Source organism: Panicum hallii, chromosome 9 (genome assembly GCF_002211085.1).
Source record: "Panicum hallii strain FIL2 chromosome 9, PHallii_v3.1, whole genome shotgun sequence".
NCBI lineage: Eukaryota > Viridiplantae > Streptophyta > Magnoliopsida > Poales > Poaceae > Panicum > Panicum hallii.
Genome location: NC_038050.1, coordinates 65,866,923 through 65,891,718, shown reverse-complemented (window position 1 = coordinate 65,891,718; position 24,796 = coordinate 65,866,923). Strand labels below are relative to the sequence as shown.

Genomic DNA, 24,796 nt, shown 5'->3' with positions numbered 1-24,796 from the left:
AATAAGATCCCGTAATAAAGAATTTCACCGAATCAACCTTCATCAATCGCTGTTATCCGGTACGCAATAATGCGGATCTGGATCGTGCTAATGATGAGTCGATTTCCTGGTATCGTCAGCGATGCCACGGAATACACAGGATCGGCATGTACTGCAGCTGTATCGGATCGGATCGGGAACAGTGAACGACGAGGAATATCGGTCTGATTGGGCCGTGGATCATCCGCTCCCTCCCATGCCGGACACCTGTAGGCTGCAGAGCGCAGGGCGATCGCGGCAATGATGAGGACAGTGGACAGAGTGGTGGAGGCCATGGCCTGGCTGCCTGACTGGCCGTTAGCAGCCAAGCCAGCAGCAGCAACCTGGTTGGCACGTCGGAGGAAAAGCCCGCAGGCGACAGGATCAATTCCCACCCCCACGAACGCGAATACAATAAAACGCCGCGCGCGCGAGCGCCGGGGCAGCGGCACGCAGGGCGCGGCCGACGCAAGCGTAGACACCCACCCGGCCGCGCGCCCTTCCTCGCCGGCCGGCGGCTGGCCCAACCACCGTCCACCGGGGTAGCTAGCTAGGGCGCGCGACGGCGAGGCGCCGGTGAAATTAACTGCGTCACGTCCACCTGTGCCGGGACCGGGCTAGCTAGCTCGCAACCGAGCGCCGATCATTGCGGCACCTAACACGGGGGCCCGTAGCGATTCGAGTGCACGCGCGAGCGTCAACAGATCGGAGCCTACGACTCGTGCCGCCTCCAAATCGTTCGAAGCTAGCGGTACCTGTCAGTCACGTAGGCCGCGTACCGGTTTTGGAAAGGGACTCGGCCGTGATGGCAGCGGACTTGATTGCGTGGTCGTACTACGCCGGAGTGGGGGGAACGAACAGGGATGGGAGTGACCGAGCCGGGGGGTTTGGTGGTTGTGGTGGGTGTGCATCCTGGCTTCTTCCGTTCTGGGCACGGGCGCACGGCATGGTCCGTGGACGAACGGTCAGTCTTGCGTTCTTGACCAAAAGGGGCCAGTTAGGATTGCTTCCTAAGAACTTGGGCGTCACCACTCACCAGTCTGAACTCTGACTCATCTACCAGTATAAGCAGCATGCAAGTCCAAAATGGACCGTCTCCATTAGAGCATTACAGTTTAGACCAAGCAAAGCATCGTTGTTTCTTGTTCAAACAAAGACACTGGCATTTTTCACCAACTAACCCCATGATCAGGCTGGAGGGTCCACAGAAACTCCCATGCACGCTCTCTCGTCGGAAAGGGAGTGGCTGGGTATGTGGGAACACTGCGCAACAGCCAAAAGGCCCGGGCCTGGCGAAAGGGCAGCATGTAGTCGTGTGTGCACACGCACGACGAAATCTTTTCTGGACCGAAAAAGATTGGGAAAATTTTAACGGGTAAGCAGAGCGTGCGGCCACGACCAAACTTGTCGCGAAAATAAAGAAAGGCCCCACCTGCCAGCTGCCCGCACGACCCATCAAAACCGGTACAAGTCCACCGAGGCCCAGGACTGGGCGAGAGGGGGAGGCACATAAACACGCTCTGCTGCGGAGGACTTTCTGCTGCGCAGACATCAGGCCGCACACCCGCGCCGCGCCACAGGTGAGAGGGAGGCCGTGAGCTTTCTGCGCGCGAGCCGTCTGATGAGGAAGCTCTGCCCGAACCTGGAGCGCGATGACGCGCTGGACACGGTGCTGGAGGTGCCGATCCCGGAGGAGATGTTCTCCGGCGGGGGCGGCGGCGGTTCGCGGGGGTCCAGGTTCGGCTGCACCAACGTCAAGGCGTGGATGCGGCCGCACGCCGCCGACCGGTCCGGCGCGGGCGAGCCCTGCTCCATGAGCCGCGGGGAGCTGCAGCTCATGCTCGGCGTCATCGGCGCGCCGCTCATCCCGCTGCCCGTCCACCACGCCAAGCAGTCGCCCTCCTCCGTCCTCTGCGAGCAGCTCAAGGCCGATCCCATTGTACGTACGGTCGCGATCGATCGGTCTCCCTCGAACGGACGACCGGCATTTCTCATCGTGTTAATTTATTGATCGTTCTTGACGGCGTGCTGATCGGCGGATTTGTCCATCTGCGCGCGTGCTCGTGCTGACCTCCAGGAGTCGTCGTCGGCGAAGTACATCGTGCAGCAGTACATCGCGGCGTCGGGCGGGGAATGGGCGCTGAACAAGGTGACGAGCATGTACGCGATGGGCAAGGTGCGGATGACCGCCGCCGAGCTCAACAGCAGAGACGGCGACGGCGGCGGCGGCGGCGGAGGCGGAGGTACCGGCAACGGGCACCGCGGCGGGAAGAAGGGCGGCAAGGGCGGCGGCGGCGGCGAGGTCGGCGGGTTCGTGCTGTGGCAGAAGAAGCCGGAGCTCTGGTGCCTGGAGCTCGTGGTGTCCGGCTGCAAGATCAGCGCCGGCAGCGACGGCAAAGTCGCGTGGCGGCAGACGCCGTGGCACCAGTCGCACGCCTCCCGCGGCCCCCCGCGCCCGCTCCGCCGGTCCCTCCAGGTGCGTAGCGTACCCTACTCTCCCGGCTCTCCCCTCCCCCGCGCGCGCGTGATTCCGCGTACGTTTTCCCAGCTAGCGCCGCGCTGTTCACGCCGTGTGCTCATGGCCACTTTCCATACGTACTACTACTCGTGCTGCCTGCAAGGGACACCTAGGACCCGTCGAACGTACGGTCGCGTCGCGCGCCAGCTAGAAACACGCCCATCTCAACCCCCACCAGTAAGTTTCTGCTCACCTCCCCAACCAGATACCCTCGCGCCAAAGCCGACCTGAATCTGTTGTTGCTATTGCATTGCGTTTACCGTTCCCAGTGCAGCAATGCTACAGCATGCAGCATGTACACGTCCACTCCAGCCTCACTGACGGGACACTGGACAAGCCATCGTCGCGTAGAATGCCTGTGTCAGGGCATGTCGACCTCCCCTGCATATACTGTCGGCAGGACAGAGCAGGCAGATCGAACGCGTCCCCGGACCAGGGATATCATGATGAGGCCTTTTCAGCCGCGCTCGCCGAAATAATATCACCGGTGCCCGAGCTGCTGCGACGCCAGCCGCGGCCGACGTGCAGGCGCGCCAGTGCCGGGGATAAGGCCGAGCGGCTTCGCTCATCATTAGCTGCTACCGTGATCGTGAGATCCATCCAGGCGCCGGTCGGGTACACGGATTCGGAGACTCGTCATCATCGGCTTGTCCTTGTCGACGGGAGGGACTGTGTGTGACGTGATCAGCGGAACAGCCGCTGCGGGGAGGCTACACGCGTGCTAGGCGCTTAGCGCCGGGGGGCAGCGTGATTACGGGTCGGCCTCGGCCGCCCGGGCCCTCCTGGTCCTCGAGCAGCAGCGGCACCCAACGTGCGGCCATGTGCGCGGGCGCGGCCGGGACACACATCACGTGGACATGGGCCTGGCGGGACGAGAGACCACCTCCCCCGCTCCTCGCGCGCCATCATCAATCGGTTGGTGGCGCCCGGCCTGTCAGCGGCCGGTTCCACCCGACTCTCCCCGCTAATCGCGCCGCACCAACCTGACAGTAAACAGCAACGGGCCAGGGGAGGGAAAGGATTGTCTAGTCTCGTGCCCTCCGCGTGCTCGATCGCTGATTTGACCGGGGAGTCAACCACGACCAACTTGCTCGATGAGCCGACACTGCTGGCGTTTACTAATGCTGCTCCCGTGTGTGAATTGCATTCACCAATAATCACCACGTTTCCACACGCGTAATGACATTTTTTTACTGCGACTTGAGTAATGGACCGACACGGCGAGCTGACCGGAAGTTCGCATGGCGTTGACGGCGTGCAGGGGCTGGACCCGCAGCTGACGGCGAGCCTGTTCGCGGACTCGGTGTGCGTCGGCGAGCGGAGCGTCGACGGCGAGGACTGCTTCGTGCTCAAGGTGGAGGCGGAGGCGTCCAGCCTGCGCGCGCGCAACAGCGGCAGCGTCGAGATCATCCGCCACACCGTGTGGGGCTACTTCAGCCAGCGGACCGGCCTGCTGGTGCAGCTCGAGGACTCGCACCTGCTGCAGATCAAGTCCGCCGGCGGCGCCGGCGGGAGCGTCTTCTGGGAGACCACCATGGAGTCGCGCCTCCACGACTACCGCGCCGTCGACGGCGTCAACATCGCCCACGCCGGCCGCACCGCCGTCTCGCTCGTCCGGTTTGGGGACTGCCAGGACGGCAACACCAGGACGCGCATGGAGGAGGCGTGGAACATCGAGGAGGTGGACTTCAATATCTGGGGCCTGTCCATGGACTGCTTCCTGCCGCCCAGCGACCTCAGGGAGGGCAAGGAGGGCCAGGACGTGGCCATCGTCAAGGCCGACGCGCGGCCGCCGCCGTTAAGGATACCGGCGGTGACCGTGCGCGTCGGGCCGTCGCAGGTGGCCGCCGTGAACATGGACGACTCAGACTCGCTCATCGCGAGGTCATGACTGCTGCTCATGACATACGTACTTACAGTGTTGAGTGAAGAGCAGACACTTGTTACTATAAGATTATACATGTGGTAAGATCTGTAAATATGTTGCAGGTTGAGATTTTTTTTTTGTTCCCCTTCCAGGTGTGGATTTGCCTCAGCTAGAGATGAGGCCGGGAGTGAGTAGCTAGTAATCCGCAATAGATATTCTGAGTAGTAGCTGCGTTGTAATGAGCTTATCATGCTCAGTCCCTGTAAAGCTGAAAGAACATGCCAATGCAGCCCTGTCACAACACTAGACTATTATTTGTCCTGCTCATAAGCTTCAGCTAGACCTCTCTGACAGAACAATTTCCATGGTGCAACACATTTGTGGCAGTCCTGAAAGGCTGAAGGCAGGATCCACTGGAAGCATTCAGAAATGATAACACATGGCAGCTTCAGACATCCAGATATAAGTTCAGCGATTGCACAGATGCTGCTGCTTATGCAACAGACTTCAAAAAAGGGTATCAACAGACAGCAGGCGTGCATCCTTTCAGCATAGAAGCAATTGAGAAGAGAACATATAAAAGGTAACTAAGCACTGAGATGGGCCTTGCAGCCACATCATATCAGTCATACAACATCAACATGTACAGGTAGCTACTTCTAAGGCCGATTGCACAGAGATTGCCACTTTGGGTATATGGATCAGAGGACCATGGTATATTGATCCCACAGGCACTACACAACTGAAGAGAGGACACAAAGAACATACATTTAATCGCGATAAGCTAGGCTCGGCCTACTGGAGAAAGAGGTGGCCGATGGGGCACATAGCTGGTTGGAGCTCTACCTTGACTGGCTGCCATGGTCTTGAGCTCATGATCGGCAAGGCCATCATGCCCTTGCACTGCTTGCGAAGCAACTTGCATCCTGTTAGGGTACCACCTCCCATGAAGCATCACTATACACATCGCAAAAGCTTGAAGTAAAGTAATGGATGATCTGAATTCCACTGTATATAGACCCTCTTTGAAGGAAGTCATACTGAAGGCATTCCTATCTTCTCGCGATCGACCCTGTCAATACAGGTTAAGCATAGGTTTATTTATTTGGTCGTAACAGAGATAAATTCTGGACACAGGCAAAATAAGAAAAAAAGAAAGAAAGAAAACTAGGGCACACCTGAGCTAGAAGCTCAAATCGCTGGCTGCCATCCATTGCCTGGTTAGCTTGAATGGCATCATTTCCCGGGGCCGTACCACTGAGGACACTCAGCGTGCAACCTTCATCCCATCCGCCACAGTCACAAGCACCTCCTGATTTCCACCTCTCGATCAAAGGCAGTGGCTGCCCAGATGTTGATGTGCCATGGAAACCATCAGGTAGTATGGCAATAACATTGGCTGAACCGGAATTAGCATTCCTGGTACTAGGCTGGAAGTTTCCCAGTGGGGGGCAACCGCAGCCACTCGGCGCCAAATCACTTTGTCCCATATTCTGTGAAGATGATTGATTCGAAGTTTCTGCTTCTTGCTGAGGCAGTGGGCTGATAAAAGCTGCAAGCTCTCCGCTGATGTGTGAATCACCTGATTCTTCAGATGATGGTAGAAATTCAGATCCAACCAATACAAACTCCCTGTGTACATGAACATTTTTTGTGTGGTGGCATCTTGATTTTCTATGTGCAACCTTTAGTTCTCCAACTATGCTGGATAACAGGTGATGTTTCTTGTTTTTACCTCCTGCCTTGATCCACGTTCCACTTTTTTTCTTAGGTTCTTCAACAGTGAATACAGCATATGTGCTTTCCAGGTCATCCTTCTCAGAGATGCCCTTCTTTCTAACAGTGGCTGCAAGGATCTCAGACTCACCATAAGACAGCATGAATAAAGGCAAGCCATTCTTCCAGGCTAGTTGCAGAAGCGCTTGCCTTGTTGTTGGTGAATCCTTTTCTTGCTGGAGGTATCTTGCACTGTTCAGCAGCACATGAGGAGGCTGGTTTATATTTGCTTCTGTAGGATAATTCGAATTGACTACCATGTCAACTGACCTTCGCTGCACATTCTGTGGCACTGATCCGCCCATGTCCAGAGACTGCTTAGTGGTATTGACTGGAAGATGACACTTAGGAACAAATGAAGGTCGTACTGGACTAGAATGTCTTGGCTTTAATATTGGATCTAACATCCTCCTCAATGGGCTTCGCCTGCCTTTGCTGTTGGATGATGACCTGTCTCCAATCTTATCGACAGAGGGCACTACATCGGGCTGTCGAGCACATGGTGTCTCCTTCAGGCTGGAGCTGCGGCTCACTCGATTCATCCCAGCACCTAGATGGCGATCAGGCATCCTATCACTAAACTTTGCAGAACATTGGGGAGGATTCTCAGTGCCACTCATGGCAGATCGGTTTCGGTTACTGTTCTTACTTACTTTTGCAGCCGTACCAACAAAATTATTTCTAGCTTCAGTGCTTGTAGTGTGAATCTCTTTAGCTGCTGAATCTATGATGGGAAGTGGACATGAGTATGGAATTCGAGGAAATTCATGGGATGGCTCAATATCCTCCAAGAAAACATCAGGTAACCTACTGCAAATTCTAGGTGTGTCCATCACACCATCAGATATTAGCGACTCAAAATTTTGACCATTCAAGACACTGCTCTGTTCAGGATCATTACACAAGGAATCATTGTTATTTGATGTGAAGAAATTCTTCCCAATACTATCGCTGTCTGTAAAAAGTCTACGAGAACAGTGATGGACAACGTCCTCAATCCTCCTCCTACTTTCTTCATCTTCGTCCATTTCAGGTCTTCCGCAACTTCTGGAGGAAGAACCTAGAGAGTCTGAGGGTAAAGAAACATTGCTGAGACCCGAGCCAACATAATTACAGCTGGTCTCTGGGCAGGGATGTTTGCCGTGCGCTGGCAACAAGCTCAATACAGCAGAATTTGGGCTAGGTGAATATCTGGCAGTCGCATGGTGTTTATCTGTCAGCCTACTCTGCGGACCTCTGATAGATGAATGGTGATGGTCACTCACTGGGGTAGACTGATTACTCTCAAGAGATCTGCTGCTGGGGCTGGCGGAAGAATGTGATGGAGATGAGAATAGTACAGACCTGCTAGTATTGGATGGAGAGGCTCCATGGCTTCTAGCGAGATCATGCTTTTGTTGCTGAGACCAGTTAGCAAGAAGGCCCCACTCAAGAACTCCAACATTCAGTGCCTTGTCTTGACGATGGTCAGCAGTCTCTTTACGCTGTAAATATGAAGGAACATTTGACATATGCTTGACAAGTTCATCAACAGTAGTTGTCTTTCGACCAGGCCATGGTTTTGAGCCCTTCATGCTTGCAGCCCTTTCCCCACTCAAAGATTCCCGTTGCCTTCGGAACTTATCATTCTTTGCAACTCGGATTCTATCTTCAAATTTTCCATCTACATTCCCATTGACTGCCGCAACCCTGTCCTTTGGCACGTGTGCAATTTGGTCATGCAGTGAATTTCCCTTCTTTTGTCCATCACGACCTGATATGTTCTTCACAATCCTTTCACTGCTAAACTGTCCTTTTGTTGGCATCTTTATGATGGCTGACCATATGAAGCAGAAGTTTCGGGTATCTTTGTGAATGAACAAAACACAGTTAATCACTTGATTCAATTCAACATCCAGAGGTTGAAAGAGAGGACCAGGAAACCACACTCCCCTATAACCTGAAAACGCAAAAGGTAGTCCAAAAAAAAGATATATAATTGCAACTTTTTTTCTGTGGGAAAAATACAAATTCACTGTAATCAATCATCAGCATATGAAAATAGCAGGAAGTAAGACTACCATTCAATACTGTGTTATGTTATTTTATTAACAATTAAGAATGTGTCATGTATAATTACATCATTCTGTCTCCACGGAATCTTGTAGGTATGGTTTATGCTGCTTCTACATGTCTGCGGAGGGGCTTGTCCACCGACAACTTTTGGCATAATAATGTTCTAATGAGGACATGTCCATAATCTTACATGCAAGATATAGAAAATTTAATAAAAAAGGGCTCCCACTAAAGATAAAAAGACACTCAGAGGCCGGAGATGTTTCCTTTTTCTAAAAAATAAAAGATCAACAGACACCACCTCAAAATAATAAAAGATAGCTTGATGCTAATATCCATACACTACTGCAGAAAGTGTATTGCTTCTAAAATAAAGAAAAGTATCTCCAACTGCCAGAGGACCAGCAGCCATCGATTGTTCAGTATTCAGTCCTAATGCAATGTGTGCCATGGACATCCGAACATCTGTTCTTGTTTGCTGATAAAAAAACGGATCTTTTCCATTTGATTATCTTTGCTGGCTTGAAAAAGGGGAAAAAAATAGTCGGTGATCCTTTTTTAACATTGGACTCTTACTGTGAGTGACGGTAAACTTGCTGGTGTAAAACAAAAGCTCGAAATTGCTGCCGAAAAACATATCACGAACTGGCTTGAAGCAAAACTCAATTTTTTTTGTCTTCCTTTTTGCAGATTAGCCGCAGAATGCATCATCAACGGAGACTACTAGCTACAGCAATACAAACGGGGAAACAAGAAGACAACATTGCAAGCCGCGACACTAAACCCAACCAGAAACCCCCTTCACTCTCTCTATCCCCAAGTCCCCTAACGAATCGAATCAGCCCACATTACCCAGAAACCGAATCGAACGAACACATAAAACCGAGGTGAGCACATACCAGCTCGCCCGAAGGAATCGACGCTTCATAGTCGCCAAATCATCAAGATCCAGGTTGGGGATCACGCGAACAGATCTGCCACTCCTGCAGCACCACCAAGAAGAAAAAGATCAGCAAGCGACCACAGGAACACAGTGTAAAATCGCCACTGCAACGAAATAAAAGATGCATCACCTGAGGGAAAGGGAGAGACGACGCGAGAGCTCGCCGCTGTGGCGGGGGAGAGGAAGGGCAAGTGGGCTGGATAGAGACCTGCGGCGGATTGGTATAGGACGGGGGTTGGAGGCGTGGTGGGAGTAGTAGAGCCGCAGTGCGACACTGCCTACTGCTACTCCCCTATCCCCCCTACTATAGATGATAGGTTGGGTGACCAGGTAGGTGGCCGGTGCCGGCGCGCCTGTGGTGCGCCCCGCGTGCTCGCTGCAGGCCGGGGCTTCTCCTCCACTCCTCCCCCCGTTTCACTTCACGTTTCTACTCCTACTCGTACCGCCACCCTTGTGACTCCGGAGGTGGGGCGCTGCGGTACTAGAGAAAAGCAGGAAACTGAGCTGTTTCGTTGTCGTCGGCGGCGTCGGGATCACGAGGGGGAGGGGGCGACTGGTGGGACGGGTGATGGATCGGATCTTGAAGTGGTGGGAACGGGGAGAGGAAGGGGGCTCAGCCCCTCGGCACTGCGCTGCGGTAAAAGAAAAGCGCGGGGAGCGGACGGGCAGGGTGGGGGCCCGGGTGGCTTTGTCGCGGCAGTGCGGCGGGCGTGAGGTGTGTGCGCGAGGGTGAAGTCAGCAGCGTCTGCCCTGGAATCTGCTCGTGTACTGCTCCTCCGCCGCGGCACGGCGGCAGGCAAGGCATCCCATCCATCGGGCCGCCTCATTATTGCCGCGCGAGACGAGCCCCTCCCGCCCCCCACCCCCCCCCCCCGTGCGGTGTGTGTGGAGTACTACTGCGTTACCCGCTCGGCCCCGTGATCCGTGCAGCCTCGCGTTGTCCGCGGTTTTTTTTTTTGTCTAGTCACGGATCTGGGGTTTTCTGGTTATCCGGAGGACGGCAAGTTCCGGGGTAATTGACGAGTCAGACGGGATGTGATTGATCGCCGATGTGATGTGATTGATGCTTGGGTGTGATGTGATGTGATGAGATTGAGCGTTTCTTTACTCGAACACGCGGTTGCACGGGCTTCGGCAATGACCTTTCCGCGTGATGAATCGATTCCCGTTTGGATCATCCAGATTTGGATGCCAATTATGAATTATAAAGATTAAATATGAGCTGGCTCTAAAACTAATTATATAAATGGAGATTAACTCATAAAATAAATTTATTGAGTTCAATTAATCTATTATTAGCATATGTTTATTGTAGCACAATATTATCAAATTATAGGCTATTAGATTTAATGGATTTGTCTCGCGAATTAGTCTCTTAATGTTTTTTTAATTCACCTATATTTAATACTCCTAACTGGTGTCTAAACATTCGATGTGATGGGACTGGTTTAGTCCCGAGGAACAAAACAGGCCCTTAATCCCTGTCACATTGGACATTTCGACGCTAATTAGGAGTACTAAATATAGACTAATTATAAAACTAATTGCACAGATAAAGACTAATTCACGAGACAAATCCATTGAGCCTAGTTAATTAGTTCATGATTTGATAATGTTGTGCTACAGTAAATATGTGGTAATGATAGATTAATTAGACTTAATATATTTATCTCGTAAATTAATCATCATTTATGCAATTGGTTTTATAATTAGTCTATATTTAATACTGGTATCAAATATCCGATACGACGGGACCAAAGTTCAGTCAACGGATCCAAACTGATCCTGCTACGCTCCACTCCATGGAAGCAATTAGTTTCCTCTCTTCAATACAAAATGTCATTAATGAACCTAATTTTAAATAAAAATTAATATCCTCCTCACTTTTGCTCACGGCTTTCTCTCACGGTCAGAGTGGCAGGGCATCCTACTTCTTATTTTATTATTGCCCATAAGTCCACTCCAAAAGATGGATCGATTCTTCTATCTCATCTAAAGTCAGCTTTCTCCAGGCTGCCACATCAGATCATGAGTTGACCACATCAGCTTCCGTCATGGAAGAAAGATTTAGGTACAATACCCCGCCATTGCAGATATAAAAAACTGGAAAAGAAACAAATGAGATTAGAAAACAATACAGAATTGCATTACTACGAACATGTGAAAATTACCTCCCAAATTTTCTCTCTTGTACTCTATCCCTCCTTTTCTACCTCCGAGCTTCCGTGAGAGGGAGCCCTGAGACACAGTAGGATAGCGTTAGCGGCAATGGTACTGTGATAGGACAGTGGTGAAACCGGTGTCCGTGGATGCTGGTTGCGTTGTGGAGTCCGCGATGAACCAATGCGTTAATATGAGAACGGTTGAAACAACCGAGGTAGAAGAAAATATGGATGAAGCGATAAAGAGATACGCCAAGGGATGACGGCAGCGTCAGGAGCGAGCGAGTTGATGGAAACAACCGAGGTAGAAGAAAATATGGATGAAGCGAATTTGTTCTCAACCATCCTCTTCAGATACGAGTTCAGAAATTCAGGGTGTAAAGAGAGAGAAAATACTCGAGTATTGAGTAGACAACCAAACGATAAATATCCATAGATCAAATGGCATATTACTTTGAGAACCATGTAGACCAAGCGTACATTTCCAATGTAAAAAATACTGAAGACACATGCTACAAGTGTCCACTTGTTCCTTCTCACTGCCTTTTCTCTAGCCCCGTCTATGCAATTACTTCTCTGACCTTTCTCATGGTACCTCTTCTCCTCCATTGTTGGATTTTATTTTTCATAAATACTATGACTAAAAAGTACACCTAAAAAATCATAGGCTGTCCGTGCAAAGTACACCGTAGAAAACTGATCGCGAACGTTTTTCTTTAGAGTTTTTAATGGTGCCTTTCTTCCCATAGTAAGATGCACCTGTTGACTAGAGTCCGACTATAGCAGTCCCGCTGTACCTCATCAGTTCATTAAAACGCTGCAGGAATCGCTAAAAGGCTCTGCGTTCACTATGCGACGTTAGTGGCTCTCGTACAGTACCATGTGCTAGTAGCAGACTGGCATTATAGAGTTATGAAGTAGGAACTGGGTGGTTGAGAAATATAAGCACCCAAATCTAATCGGTTTATGCCATTGCCTTAGCTTCACTGCAGGAGCAGGTAACACTAACACGCATCCATGTGACAATTTCTTGAGGAATAGAGAAGCTCAACCGGTTCACAAACTCAAAACATGCTGAAACTTCGCGGGTGTCGCCTCCTTCTCCACGTGACAAGTGACGTCAGGTCTGAAATAAAAAAAAAACCTGTCAAGTGACCACACGTACTAATTGTGCTTCACGCGCAAAAGCGCAAGCCCAGCACGTAGTCGACAGGAACAAAAATGCGGATTTAGTATCGATCCTTTGCCCCCCCACCTTCGTCTTTGAAGCGATTTTTGCTTTGGCCTTTGTCCTTTTACCTGTCGAGTCGACGACGCGGCCGTATGCTCGGAACATCATTACTTCGGAGCCGCTTTCTCTCGCTCATGTGGCGAGGATCTTTATTCCGGAAACGGGGTGGGATCGGGGTTTGCGTGGCATCCTTTAATTGTAAGGGGTGTGCATGCCTCTCTCGTCTTTCCTGCTTCACATTATGTCGAGCAAGCGGTCGCTCTGCCAAGGCAAAGCTTTCCCGAAACGGAGGACACCCCCTCGGAGGCCATACGATGGCACGATGCTTGCCGGAGACGGTGCCCAGCTTCCAAAGCTACGCAACGACGAATCCTCTTTCGGCACCGATCCCCCCTCTCTGGTTTCCGAAGCTGCACAGAGCCTGCCACCGCTGCTTGGCCCGAAAGCTGCACGCGTAGAACGAGACACGGTGAGGCAGCCGGGCAGGTCTCCTTTGTTTTAGGACGCGATCGTGCCGGCGCGCGGTCTGCACGGCGCTCGCGAGCTCGCCGGGCGCCGTCTGCTCGGCTGCCACACCGCGTCGTCAGCCATGTGTGTCTTGGCGCCCAGCTCCAGCTCCCCTGTAATTTCGCCGGCAAGTTTGACTGGCTATGTCTGCCTGAGCAACATCCTTCACATGCCAAATGTCTGGAGACCGGATCGCGGATAACATATGCACGGACCTACTATATTTTTAGCCGGCGGAGGGATGATGAATTCATGGGGTTAGCAACGTGCCGGTCGCTAAGCTACAAAAAGAAGTAGGCGTCACGGGAAGCGATAAGGTCGCGAAACACGGCCGTGTGGAGGAGGAGGGGAAGGGGAAGAAAGAAGGCATCGAGATGATTGGGGAATCTTGTCCGGCTCCGAGGCGAGTTAAAGAAGCAGCTTTCCGTCCTGTCGCGGAATCTCACGGAGATCGTCGGACCAGTTCTTCTTCCCTTGCTCACCCGTTCTTCTTTTTCTTCTCGCCGAGACCATCCTGGGTCCTGGCTCTAGAAAGAGGCCTACTGGAGACTGGACGCTGTACACGGCTCGGAAAAACCGGACGAAAAGGAGAGCACCAAACGCTAGAAATCAATAAACTCATGCAAAGCCCTCGCGAGGCCGGCCTAATGTGAGGTCGCTTTGGGCAAAGCAGCCGGACGGGTGCCCGCCACGATCCCATCAGCGGCTTTGGAAGAATCCAAAGGCCAGCGTCCCCGGCCGGCCCCGAGAATCGGCGCCAAATGGGTACCGGCCAGGAGCAAGGCAACGCGGGGGCGCTGCCGCGCTAGGGGTGGGGATTTTTCCGCTGGTTCTCAGTTCTCACGACAGCTCATTCGTGCGGCGCGGAGAGCATGGCGGCATGGCGCCGTGCCGCGCTGTCGGGCAAGCGGGTGGGCAACACCAGGGTGCAGGGCCGCAGGGGGGCTGTTCTCGGATGTTGATGTGATCGATTGACTCTTGCGATCCGGACACTATTTTTTCACTGCTCGGCAGCCCTGCTGATCTTCGTTCCGTAGTACTAGCACGCATCTTTGACAGCTATCAATTGGCATGGGTTCTACTGCTCGTGGTCGTGGCCTCGAGCTGATGCCTAATAAGCCCTGGTGGAGTTCACAGTTTCACATAGAAGCGAGCTTACTAGTGGAGGGCAGAGGGCTCGATACTAGTGAGGTTGATACGAGCTTACTGGTACAGTAGTTTCTTGGCCTGCATAGGATCACCCGTCACTGCTCAGTGACCGCTCAGCAAGGGCGTTGCAACGAGTCAAAGTCTCGCGGGAGCAAAGCTTATTGATTTCCGCTGCAGGTGCACCGCGCACGGTGTACCCTTGTAGTACGTGTTACAGCGTCCAGGGCAGACAGCATTTGATAGGCCCGGCAATCACCTTCCGCACCGACGAACAGCACGCAGCAGCGACCTGCCAGCCTTGCCGGATCGGCCGTACGGCGGCGACGACGACGACGGTACGAGCTAAGACTGTTCCAGTAGGCCCATCATGGCCCGCTACAACCTTGCCTGGTCCAGTTGCTCCAGGCCCTAAGCTGGCACCGACCCACCAGTTTGCTTGGGCTCGACTTGCCCGCGCCGACCTTGAACAAGGCCCAGAAACGGTGTAATTTCACGTGCCGCACGGCCCAAGTGCGCGTGCGAGCACCCGGCACAGGCAGGGCGCACCTCCCGCGCCGATGCGAGGGATATTCCACGGCCACCGACCTTGGAGGCTGGAAGAAGGCTGGAACGCGACGCGCCGACTCCATTGCCGCCACCGCGGGAGGGAAAAAAAATAACAGAATATCCCATGTCTTCCCTTCGCCCAGTGCCGCGACGGCCGGTAGTCCTACCCGCTTTCTTTGCCCTCCTTTCCTTGAGCATGATGATCTTCTGCGAGGGCAGGGGTCTAGCATCTCTCGACTGTTTTGTCCGTGCCATTTTACGCTGGAAGCGAAGCCTCAACGTACACCTAACATGCCAACTTTGCACGAGACTATTCTCTACGCTCACTCTCACTTTCTTTGGTGAAAATTTCGCATGAAGCCTTAACCATTGTACGAGTCATACGCATTTCCACCGGATACAATGAATACATATTTCTAATTTCTTTATGATCGGATGTTTGGCTTGTACTTTTATTAAAGAACAAGCCACCAAGTCCTTGCACCTGAGCACATTTGACATGGTATACCCTCTGAGCATTCTCCTACACTAATTATCCATCATAACAAAGCCAGCGACTTGTTGGGTGTTTAATTTGTTTTACCTTAATATAGTCACATGCTGAGCTTGAGATTCGGCAAGAAAAAAAAAGAAATGAAGAGGCGTTGCTGGTTCGACGAGGGAACGGTCCCGGAGGAAGCGTCTCTTTCTATCCAAGGATGTGTCCGTTTCTCTCTAGAGGGCTCTAAAAAACAGTCCTATAAATTAGAGGTCTAAATATTTTAGACCTCTAAATAATAATATTTAGAGGGTTGTTCGTTACAGCCCTCTAATATGAGTAAATTTACACTTTTACCCCCCTATCCATCGCAAAGTTTTCTCCATTTCAGCTTTGATTGACTCCTCCTTCTCATCTTCTCTCTCCGCCCTCACTTCACTCCTCCTTCCTGCTCCTTCCCCCTCTCGATACCTCCGCCTCTCCCGCCTCCGCTCCCCTCCAAGCCTCCAGGCCTGCGACCGCGCGGCCGCCGCGGGGCCTGGCACCGCCGCCGGCGGCGGTGCGCACCCGCTACAGTGCCGCGCCCTCGAGCTCTGCTTCTCGGTGGCGCTCGACAGGCTGCCGGCCGCGGCCTCGGCGGCCTCCGCCGCGGCGTAGGGGAGGACCAGGGGGCGGCGGCACGGGGGGTGGGGGGGAGAGAGGGGGGGGGGGCGGCGTGGGGAGGAGCAGGGGCCGGCGGCGGGTGGGGGGGAGAGAGGGGGCGGCGACGGCGGCGCGGGGAGGAGCAGGGGGCAGCGCGGGGGGGGTGGGGGGGAGCAGGGGGCCACTGAGGACGGGGACGGCGCTAGCGCTGGGAATCGCGAGTCGCGAGTGGCGATTAGAGTGCTCGCTCCTTCTAAAGTTTATTGCCCTCTAAACGAACGATACTCACCCTGTTAGAGATTCGTTCGGTGTCGGCTCTTTAAAATTTAAATGTTTCGAGCTTTTAGACCAGGAAACGAACGGACCCCGAGTCGGTCTCGCATCTCGGCCATGGCTTTTCACCCGATACCCATGACCGTGTCTTTATTCCCGGCCGCCGACCTCCTGAGCAGGAGAAAATAAAAAATCCCCCCAAACCCTAAGCCCTCCGCAGCCCGCACCTCTGCACCCCGAATCCGCCCCCAACGCTGCTAGGGTTTAATGCCCGCGTCCTCCTCACGCACTCCCCCCGGTCGCTGATCTGGCCCGTTTGATCCCGCTAGGCTCTGGGGCCCAGGCTCTAGAGGCGGGTGCAGCGGCGGCACGACGAGAGGGGGGCGGCGGATGCAGACGGAGGCGAGGGTGGGGATGGCCGCCGCCACGATGGACGGGGGCGGCGCCGCCGCGGCCGCAGCGCGGAGGTACACGACGCAGCAGCAGCAGCAGGCACAGCTGCAGCTGCAGCACCACCAGCCGCAGCTCGGGACAGTGCCCCACCTCCTCGCCGGCGGAGTCGCCGGCGCAGTCAGCAAGACATGCACCGCGCCGCTCGCACGCCTCACCATCCTCTTCCAGGTGTGTCTCGGCTCTAAGGAGGGCAGTCTTGCTTCCTTTGCTCGCTAGGCTCCTCTAACGCTCACTGAGAGCTCCTGTAAATAGCAGAGCGGGCGTAATATCCCTTATGTGCGAGTTTTACATTTCTGTGGTTTTTAGACTGACCAGGTAGCAATCCTATTAGTCATCATGGAGAGAATGTAACAATAAGCATTTTGCTTTGACAACTGACAAAACTTGTTTAGCTGTACAAAGAAATGTTAATTCACATAGTTGATTTGTTGGAGAAATCCTGGATACTGCCATAGGTACAGCCGTACAAGTAGGCTTATAGTGGATATTGCCATATTGTTCCACACTTTTGCTCACTTGATGTGTGGCTTTTAGTGAAGTTTATGATTTCTGTGTGCAGGTGCAAGGAATGCACTCAGACGTGGCTACAATGCGGAATACTAGCATCTGGCGTGAAGCGTCCCGCATTGTCTATGAAGAAGGCTTCCGGGCTTTCTGGAAAGGAAATCTCGTTACTATCGCCCACCGGTTGCCTTATTCTTCAATTAGTTTCTATGCGTATGAGAGATACAAGAATGTAAGTTCAGGTGTTTTTGGATAAAAGTCTGCATGGATGTCGTCTCATACTGATGGTGTGCAATTAATTTACGTTTCATTTGGGATCTGCAGATGCTTCAGATGCTGCCTGGTCTCGAGAAGAATGGTGGATTCGGTGCAGATGTTGGTGTTAGATTGCTAGGTGGTGGTTTATCAGGAATTACCGCGGCTTCTATGACGTATCCACTGGACTTGGTGCGGACACGTCTTGCTGCTCAGGTAAGACGCTGTTACCAGCTGGGTAAAGCTTTGTAAATATATTCTGAAATGACCATGTGTCAATTAAATTGGCCTTGGTAGATACTTGTTCACTTGAAATAACAGTATACTAGTTAGTTTCCTTGCAGAAGATTATCTACCATTTTCTTGATTATAATTTTAACCGGAGTGGAGTAATAACCTGAGCTCTTTTCTGTAAGCTATTGCCTACAAAAGAAAGGACAACTTGAGTGTATGATTTTGCCATGTACTTAGGCTAAATAGGTGCTTGCAACTAAACTGAATATCAAATGTAGACAAAGCAAACTGAACAACATATATGCCCATGCCAAACTGTGTTTTGCATTGCTTTAGAATTTAGCATATTTTATTGCGTGCATGCTTTCAGCATTTGAACTCTAGACTACCCTGAGGAAGCTTCCATTGTTAAGCTAGTTTTTGCACCACTAACGAGGGATTCCCCCCCCCCCCCCCCCAATTGTATGATTGCAGACAAATACTGCCTACTACAGGGGCATATCTCATGCTCTTTTCGCGATCTGTAGAGATGAGGGTTTCAGGGGATTGTACAAGGGTCTTGGTGCCACTTTACTGGTATGGTCATTTCCGAGTTTTGCTTATTCACATCCTACTTTTTGTTATGTACTTGCATTGTCTGATGATTCTGTAAAATACAGGGAGTAGGCCCCAGCATCGCAGTAAGCTTCTCTGTATATGAAACTTTACGTACCCATTGGCAAATAGAGAGGTAATTTTTTTATTACAAGTTAGATGTGGTATTGGAGTATTATCCTTGTGCTTTTTAGTATTTTTTTTTCTGTACTAACATTTGATCTTCAAATCAGGCCATATGATTCCCCTGTCCTGATCAGTTTAGCCTGTGGAAGTCTTTCGGGAATTGCATCATCAACTTGTAAGTGTTAGAAGCTCAAATTTTTGTACATGTGATTTTTTATATCTGCCTCATGAGAAAGATTGAAGGCTAATGAATTGAAAATTGCATGCAAAAAATTAGAATCCACTTTGTTTGGCTATAAATTCCTTTTGTCTTCCTGAGGAGGTCTTATGTAATCATGCTTCTACCTATATATATTCGACTTTCCACTCGATTTCCTTTTTAACGTCATGTAAGTGAAATAATAATGATTGATGATACCCGCTTTGATCATGTGATGTGCACTATTTTTTCCAGTTACATTCCCGTTGGACCTTGTGAGACGCCGCATGCAACTGGAAGGTGCAGGTGGGAGGGCTCGTATCTACAACACGGGACTTTTCGGAACGTTTGGACATATTGTCCGCACGGAAGGTTTTAGAGGCCTGTATAGAGGAATCCTGCCTGAGTACTGCAAAGTAGTTCCTGGTGTTGGCATCGTATTTATGACATACGAGATGTTGAAGGCCATCCTCACAGGACTGGAATCAGATGATTAGATCTCCGCTGTTCTTTCACGCTCAACAATTTTGATATATGGTGGCAGAATAACATTTGAGGCTGATTAGGGTGGGAGAAGTATGAGTATGTAGCATATGGTAGGATTTAGAACATGGTGAGTTTTGCAGTTCGTGTGACATGGTTACAGGTTTCCTTGTAGTGTACCATGAAATATGTCATAGGTCTTCCTACTTTTTTTTTCCATTGCCATCGTTTTTGTGTACCTTCATGACTCAACACTGTAATGATACATAAGGCAGTCTACCGCGTGACTACCTTCTTCGCACCTCTAAGAGAAGCTCTCCAAGTCTATCAATATTATAGCGAGGTTATGGATCGTGGTGGAAGGGAGGGAACTAGGAATAGCCTTTGACATTCATTTATCCTGATATGGATTATGGGTCTGTTTCCTGTATACTGATATTGTATCTCAACTTATGGGATGGGACAATCACGCGATGTACTGCAAGTGCTTTAACATCTCACATGGTGATTATATCAGCGTTCACATTATTGGAAATGTTAGCGAATGATGTGCCTTGACTTCATTTCTTGTTAGATAGTATATACTGGGGTATATGTATATGGGTTGGTAAGGGATCCTGTGGCTGTATTCTGCTCACTGTAGTTTTATCTTCTTCGCTGGCACTTCAAAGATGCCCTTTGCATATGTACAATCAAGAACAATCAATTAAATCTGCACACATTTAATTATCTACTTCATTAAATTAGTATGACATATACTGTTTTACATTAGCACTTTTGGGCAATCTTATTACACTCGGGCATCGCCAATTCCTATTCCTATTAATTCGAGCAAATGCAGTTCCTTTCTGATTTGCTCTTACTTGACCCCTTTGAAAACTCAAGGTCACTGAAATCTGAATCACTCTTCCATGAACCACTTAATGTTTATATCACCTTTGATATATGATCTTTGTGCTATGCATGCAGAATGGACATAATGTGTATATCTCTCTCTCTTATACAGGGAAGCCTCCGGTCAGGCGTATATGGTTCAGTGTTTGGCGAAGGCCATACTTGTTGACAGCAGCATAGGCAGTTCTGAAACCGTCACCATAGGCTGTTGATGTGTCATTGGCAATCTGGTGCATGAAGAACTCGCCGAGCTTCTTCTCGGTATGAGATATTCCACCTTTCTTGGATGATGTGGGTGGATAAGAAGAAGAGGAAGAGGAGGCGTAGGACGATGAAGGTGCGTGCCTTGAGGAAGCTGGAAGAATCTCTGATTCGAGCCACAAGTAAGACATGACCTGGCATATGCCTTCTTCAACCTCCGCATTTAGGTTTCGGTAACCTGAAAAGTACGATTCAGTAGAGCTTATAAATAGGTTTTTTCAATCAAATTCAGGAAGAGAAACAGTAGATCCATTACTGATCAGTTCACTAAAATTTATCTATCCATTTACCTTTGAGGCGCAACCACCCGTGCATCAGCTCATGGGCAAGAATGGAGCCTGTTAGTAGCCTGCAATGTCAATATGACACAAGTGATGCGCCCGTCATAGGATGTCAAATAACTGCAAAATCTGAATCAGGTACTTACAGATAAAATTCACTAACCTGGGGAGGCCATACAAGACAAGTATCGCAGTAACTTCACATCTCCTTGTCAGCTTTTGTGGCTGAGTTCTCATGTCCAGTAACCGGTTTCCACCAATTCTGGGCCTCCTAAATATCTGCAGAAATAATGCAAAGAGTCAAAAGAGCAGAATCGATCGTTTCCAGTGGGCTCCAAGCCAATCAATATGGGGCATTTGAATTTCTGAAGCAGCTATGTTTGTTAATTCCAAATAAGACTCTCATTGTAACCATCCTAGCAGCTGTCCTAGCCTTGAGATACTGAACTTACGCTGCTCACAGTCTGCTCCTCTGACAGACATAGGCCTCTTGTTTCAGGCATATGGTGTGGACCCTGCGAACATGCGGATGCCATGAGCATTAACATTTCGAAACGTTGAATGTATTGTGGAAAAGCAGGAAGAAAACACTCACTTTGCTCTCTCCTTCCATGGCTTCATTAAGCGCTTGCCGTTCAACCAAGAGCATGGGTATCTGCTGGTCCAGTTTCATGTTCATCCCCTCGTAGTAGTCTCTGATAGAATGGTACAGGGGTTGGCACTCGCCAGTGTCCATGACTGCAGAACCTAGGCATTCCATGCACAAGCTGCGGCCATCTCCTAGTGACATATACTTTGTGTTCCTTGGCTGCAGAATTACAAGAGGAAATTTTACAGTGGAAAATTAGCCAAGTTTGAAAGAAAGGTGCTAATTAAACTGAGAACCATTTTCCATAAGGATTCACAAGAGCATTCCATTATAGTAACATAGAAGAGACATAATTTTCCTTTGCATTTTTCCTTATATGTGTACCTCCATTTTCTCACAGCTACAGCAACGCGGCGTCCTGTCTTGCTCGTGTAAAGGGCAATACTTCTGACCCCAGAATGGATGGGCTCTGTACTCTATCAAGCCACTCCTGTTCGTTGGAATCTGCAGGAACACAGAAAGCATGGGTTCCTTGCAATGGTAAACCATTGAAATGCTATTGCAAATGTAGTAAGCGCAGTGTGAGCTCTTTAGATCTCATTCAGAATGCAGAGAAAGCCTTACAAACTGAAGGCAGACGTCGCATTTTGGGTGATGCAGCTCCTTGTAGCACAACTTGTGGTATGGATCTGTGCCTAGCAAGGTGAACTGAAAAACATAAACAAGAAAGGAAATGATCATTTCTGATGGCATCCAAGCACACTTTTTTGATGAAAGGAAATGGAGGATGGTTACCTCGGTCTCACGGATAAGGTGGCCGCAGGAGCAGCAGCGGAAGCACAGAGGGTGCCAGTAAATTCCCATGCAGCTCAAGTAATGGCCATGTCCTATCTCATGCTTGCAGCGTCCACATACCCTGCAACATGGACATGACGGCATTGAGCTGTTTCGGCGCATCGGAGACAAGGTGTTGGATAAAGTGATGAAGGTGGCTAACCTGTGTCCTCTCGGCTGGGCCTGGGAGGGGGCATAAGGGTTGTAAGGCGTGTAAGGATTCATGTTGAGACTGTCCTGTATGGCTCTTGCAAGATCTTCATCGTTGCTGTCTCCCTTATGGTTTCGTTCTGCTTAAAATTTAGCAGCAACAGGACATGTTGATAAATCAATTTAATGAAGTACCATATTGACATCACACATAAATAGATGCGTACCTTTGGGGGGTTTGACATCCTCTGCAAGAGACTCTGCAATTGCACGGTCCAATTCTTCATTGTCATTTCTAGTTGGGTCATTCTGAATATAGCAAATTAACAAAGCCGTAAGTAAATGCTTGTTCCAACATAGTACAACATAAATGCAAGCTGAATTGAATGTGAAACAGCACTAATGGAATATTACTAGATTGGAAGAACCATTTGAAGAAGAAAATGGTAAGACTGGAGGAAGGGAGCAACGGAATTAGTACCTTTGGTCTAACTGGTGGTTGCCAGAGCGTGTCCTCCTCCTCTCCGGCCGTAATCCGGGGCCGCCGCCGATTCGGCTCGCCGGGCTTCGAGCCCTTCAGGAAAGTGCAGAGCCACTTCATGAAGCTGGATCTCCTCTCTGTGTGCAGCGACATTAACATGAGATAGGCCCAATCAAAATGTCGATCCAAAGGATCCCCACACATGGCTAAAACCGAAAGGCTGAGAGCAACTTGCCACCTACCTTTCCTGTCAGTTGACAGCAGGCATGAAGAAAGAATATATTAAGCACAGTTGATGTACTTCTATGCTACTCCCAGTGTAAATAAGTTTGAAAGCAGGGTGAAGGACATTAGACTACAGCACTTCTTTCTGGGCTTTTCCTTGACCAGATAATATACAGTAAAAATCGAGCCATTATGCAATGTAACAGTCAAATCTATATCGGTTGCTATTCTTGAGGGGAATCCATCAAAACTTCTCTTAGCCAGATATGTTTTTCTTTCTGTTTTTTACTATTGAGATGAGGCCCTCAAATTGGAGTATGACTTCATGTGTCAATTACTAAAATTAGAAGGGGCAGATATGTGTACCTGCATTGGACAAGAACGAGAAACACAGGGACAGAACACCACATGAAATTGCCTGGGTTGATAACATGGGCCCCATCTATTTTGTGCTAATAACAGTGATATCTCCTTTTATTATTCTACTCCAATTGACGGGGCAGGGCAGTCAGGGTCAGTCAAGCTACCTCATCAGACCTCACTTTATCCTGGATTATAAGAGTCAGTTTTAGTCCATTTCCCCCTCTCGTCTGAATAACATTGATGTATGCATGACAGTAACTGATAGAAATGTTCATCAGATGATTTAAAATGCCTGGGCGCGATGTTAGGATCAATAAAAAAACTAGGGTTGATCCGACAGAGTCAGTTTGACTGGTTGCGTCACCGATTTTATGGTGACAAACACAAGAGCCAACTTTCAGAAAAAGGGGATGATGTGTGTTCAGTCTAGTGGATAGCAGCCTCAAATAAAATTGGTTAGTCAGTGATTGGACGTTGACACACCAATCCATTGGTACACCAATGTTTACCTTATGAAATGGATAAACTAAACCTAAATGGCAGTCCTCGGCCCTTTGTTTCCAGAAGAATAAACAAAGAACTGAACCTAAATGTCTCCTTCATGTAACCATGTTCCATGACATGGCACCCTTCGGTACGCTTTTGGAAACCGAGAAAGACAGATGAAAGTTCATTTTGCTTTATCCTCAGCAGGCTGTTATTCACTTAGGGGCAATTGGACTGCCGACACGGCACGAAGCATGCCACGCAGAAGGCAGCACAGATAGAGCGGCAGCAAACAAGAACGTAGGAAATCTGACGGGACAACGACAACTGCAAGCTGCTAGCTAGGCGCGTAATTTTACGCATGCCGAAACAAGCAGCGCTGCATGTGTAACAGGATAAATGATGGCGAGTTTGGCGACAACATCTGGAAAAATAAGGAAAGGAGCAAGAGGATAGAGAGATCACCGTTGCTGCACCGCCCACAAGATCGCGAGGAGTACGCCATTTATGCAGCCGGCGCCAACACAGCATATATATACACCCGCGCGCGCGCAGAGAGCGTGCTCTGAACCGAGCAGACCAAAAAAGAACGGCGGTCAGAGGTCGGCAAGACCAGCGGCGGCGACGGCGACGCCTACGACGAGCAGGAGGAGCTGGTGGGGGAGGAGAAGCGAGAGCTGCAATGGACGGAGGAGGCAGGGGGGGGGGGGTGTTCTTAGAGAATAAAGCGGGCGTGGTGGGAGGGCGCGTTGGCCGCGACAGAAAGGAAAGGATTGAGGGTGAAGCGAGCCAAGGGCGGGCGGCACGGCATCTCGCCTCCCTCCCTCCTCCTCCTCCTCGTCCGCCCCCTCCCTTTGTTAAAAATCGAATTCCCTCGCCGCTGCCAGTTGATGGGTGGTGGCGCATCGGCGGCGAGTGCACGGGGGAGGGAGAATATTTGGCTTCGTTTCGGTGTTTGTGGGGCGGGAAAGGAAGGGAGATGGCGGGGGTGCGGAGATTCCTTGTGTCAACGGGAATGTATGCGCGCATTAGCTTCCTCCGCCTTTCGGATTGGTTTTTTTATGCCCCGGCGGCGGGAGATCGGAGATCGACCGGCCACGGCTGCGGCGGAATGCGGGAGGAGTACGCTTGCCTGGAATTCTTTTCTGGAGAAAAGGGAAGGAGAGCTCTGAAAGCTGCCGCTGCTCGTACGCGGCGGCGGCGTACGTGCAATGCAAGT

General features: G+C 50.5%; 4 protein-coding genes across 8 annotated transcripts; 2 read left to right on the top strand and 2 right to left on the bottom strand.

Annotated features, from left to right (window-relative positions):
• Nucleotides 1–1,493: 1,493 nt before the first annotated feature.
• LOC112874479 lies at nucleotides 1,494–4,728 on the top strand. Its single transcript, XM_025937811.1, has 3 exons — nucleotides 1,494–1,957; nucleotides 2,096–2,494; nucleotides 3,798–4,728. Exons 1-3 carry the CDS (start codon nucleotides 1,640–1,642, stop codon nucleotides 4,425–4,427), a joined length of 1,347 nt encoding a protein of 448 aa, XP_025793596.1. The 5' UTR covers nucleotides 1,494–1,639; the 3' UTR covers nucleotides 4,428–4,728.
• A 130-nt stretch (nucleotides 4,729–4,858) lies between these two features.
• LOC112874478 lies at nucleotides 4,859–9,968 on the bottom strand. The gene is made up of 4 exons (XM_025937810.1): nucleotides 9,308–9,968; nucleotides 9,134–9,217; nucleotides 5,582–8,118; nucleotides 4,859–5,475 (listed from the first exon to the last, which is right to left on the bottom strand). Exons 3-4 carry the CDS (start codon nucleotides 7,982–7,984, stop codon nucleotides 5,188–5,190), a joined length of 2,691 nt encoding a protein of 896 aa, XP_025793595.1. The 5' UTR covers nucleotides 7,985–8,118; nucleotides 9,134–9,217; nucleotides 9,308–9,968; the 3' UTR covers nucleotides 4,859–5,187.
• Nucleotides 9,969–16,309: 6,341 nt separating this feature from the next.
• On the top strand, nucleotides 16,310–19,538 carry LOC112874961 (mitochondrial substrate carrier family protein B-like). The gene is made up of 7 exons (XM_025938595.1): nucleotides 16,310–16,786; nucleotides 17,178–17,354; nucleotides 17,447–17,593; nucleotides 18,086–18,187; nucleotides 18,271–18,341; nucleotides 18,439–18,506; nucleotides 18,786–19,538. The coding sequence occupies exons 1-7, from the start codon at nucleotides 16,556–16,558 to the stop codon at nucleotides 19,025–19,027; spliced, it is 1,038 nt and encodes a 345-aa protein (XP_025794380.1). The 5' UTR covers nucleotides 16,310–16,555; the 3' UTR covers nucleotides 19,028–19,538.
• A 175-nt stretch (nucleotides 19,539–19,713) lies between these two features.
• On the bottom strand, nucleotides 19,714–24,268 carry LOC112874960 (protein DA1-related 2). 5 transcript variants are annotated; one of them, XM_025938592.1, is made up of 13 exons: nucleotides 24,043–24,266; nucleotides 23,095–23,276; nucleotides 22,504–22,640; nucleotides 22,250–22,331; nucleotides 22,036–22,162; nucleotides 21,834–21,954; nucleotides 21,663–21,746; nucleotides 21,423–21,542; nucleotides 21,045–21,257; nucleotides 20,902–20,964; nucleotides 20,613–20,728; nucleotides 20,459–20,517; nucleotides 19,714–20,346 (listed from the first exon to the last, which is right to left on the bottom strand). In XM_025938592.1, the coding sequence occupies exons 2-13, from the start codon at nucleotides 23,168–23,170 to the stop codon at nucleotides 20,012–20,014; spliced, it is 1,533 nt and encodes a 510-aa protein (XP_025794377.1). In that variant the 5' UTR covers nucleotides 23,171–23,276; nucleotides 24,043–24,266; the 3' UTR covers nucleotides 19,714–20,011. The 5 variants fall into 5 exon arrangements, 4 of the variants coding, with proteins under 4 accessions (XP_025794377.1, XP_025794378.1, XP_025794379.1 ...); XM_025938593.1 differs by lacking the exon at nucleotides 24,043–24,266 and adding an exon at nucleotides 22,746–22,750 and having other exon boundaries at nucleotides 23,095–24,026; XM_025938594.1 differs by lacking the exon at nucleotides 23,095–23,276 and having other exon boundaries at nucleotides 24,043–24,268.
• Between the last annotated feature and the right edge of the window lie 528 nt (nucleotides 24,269–24,796).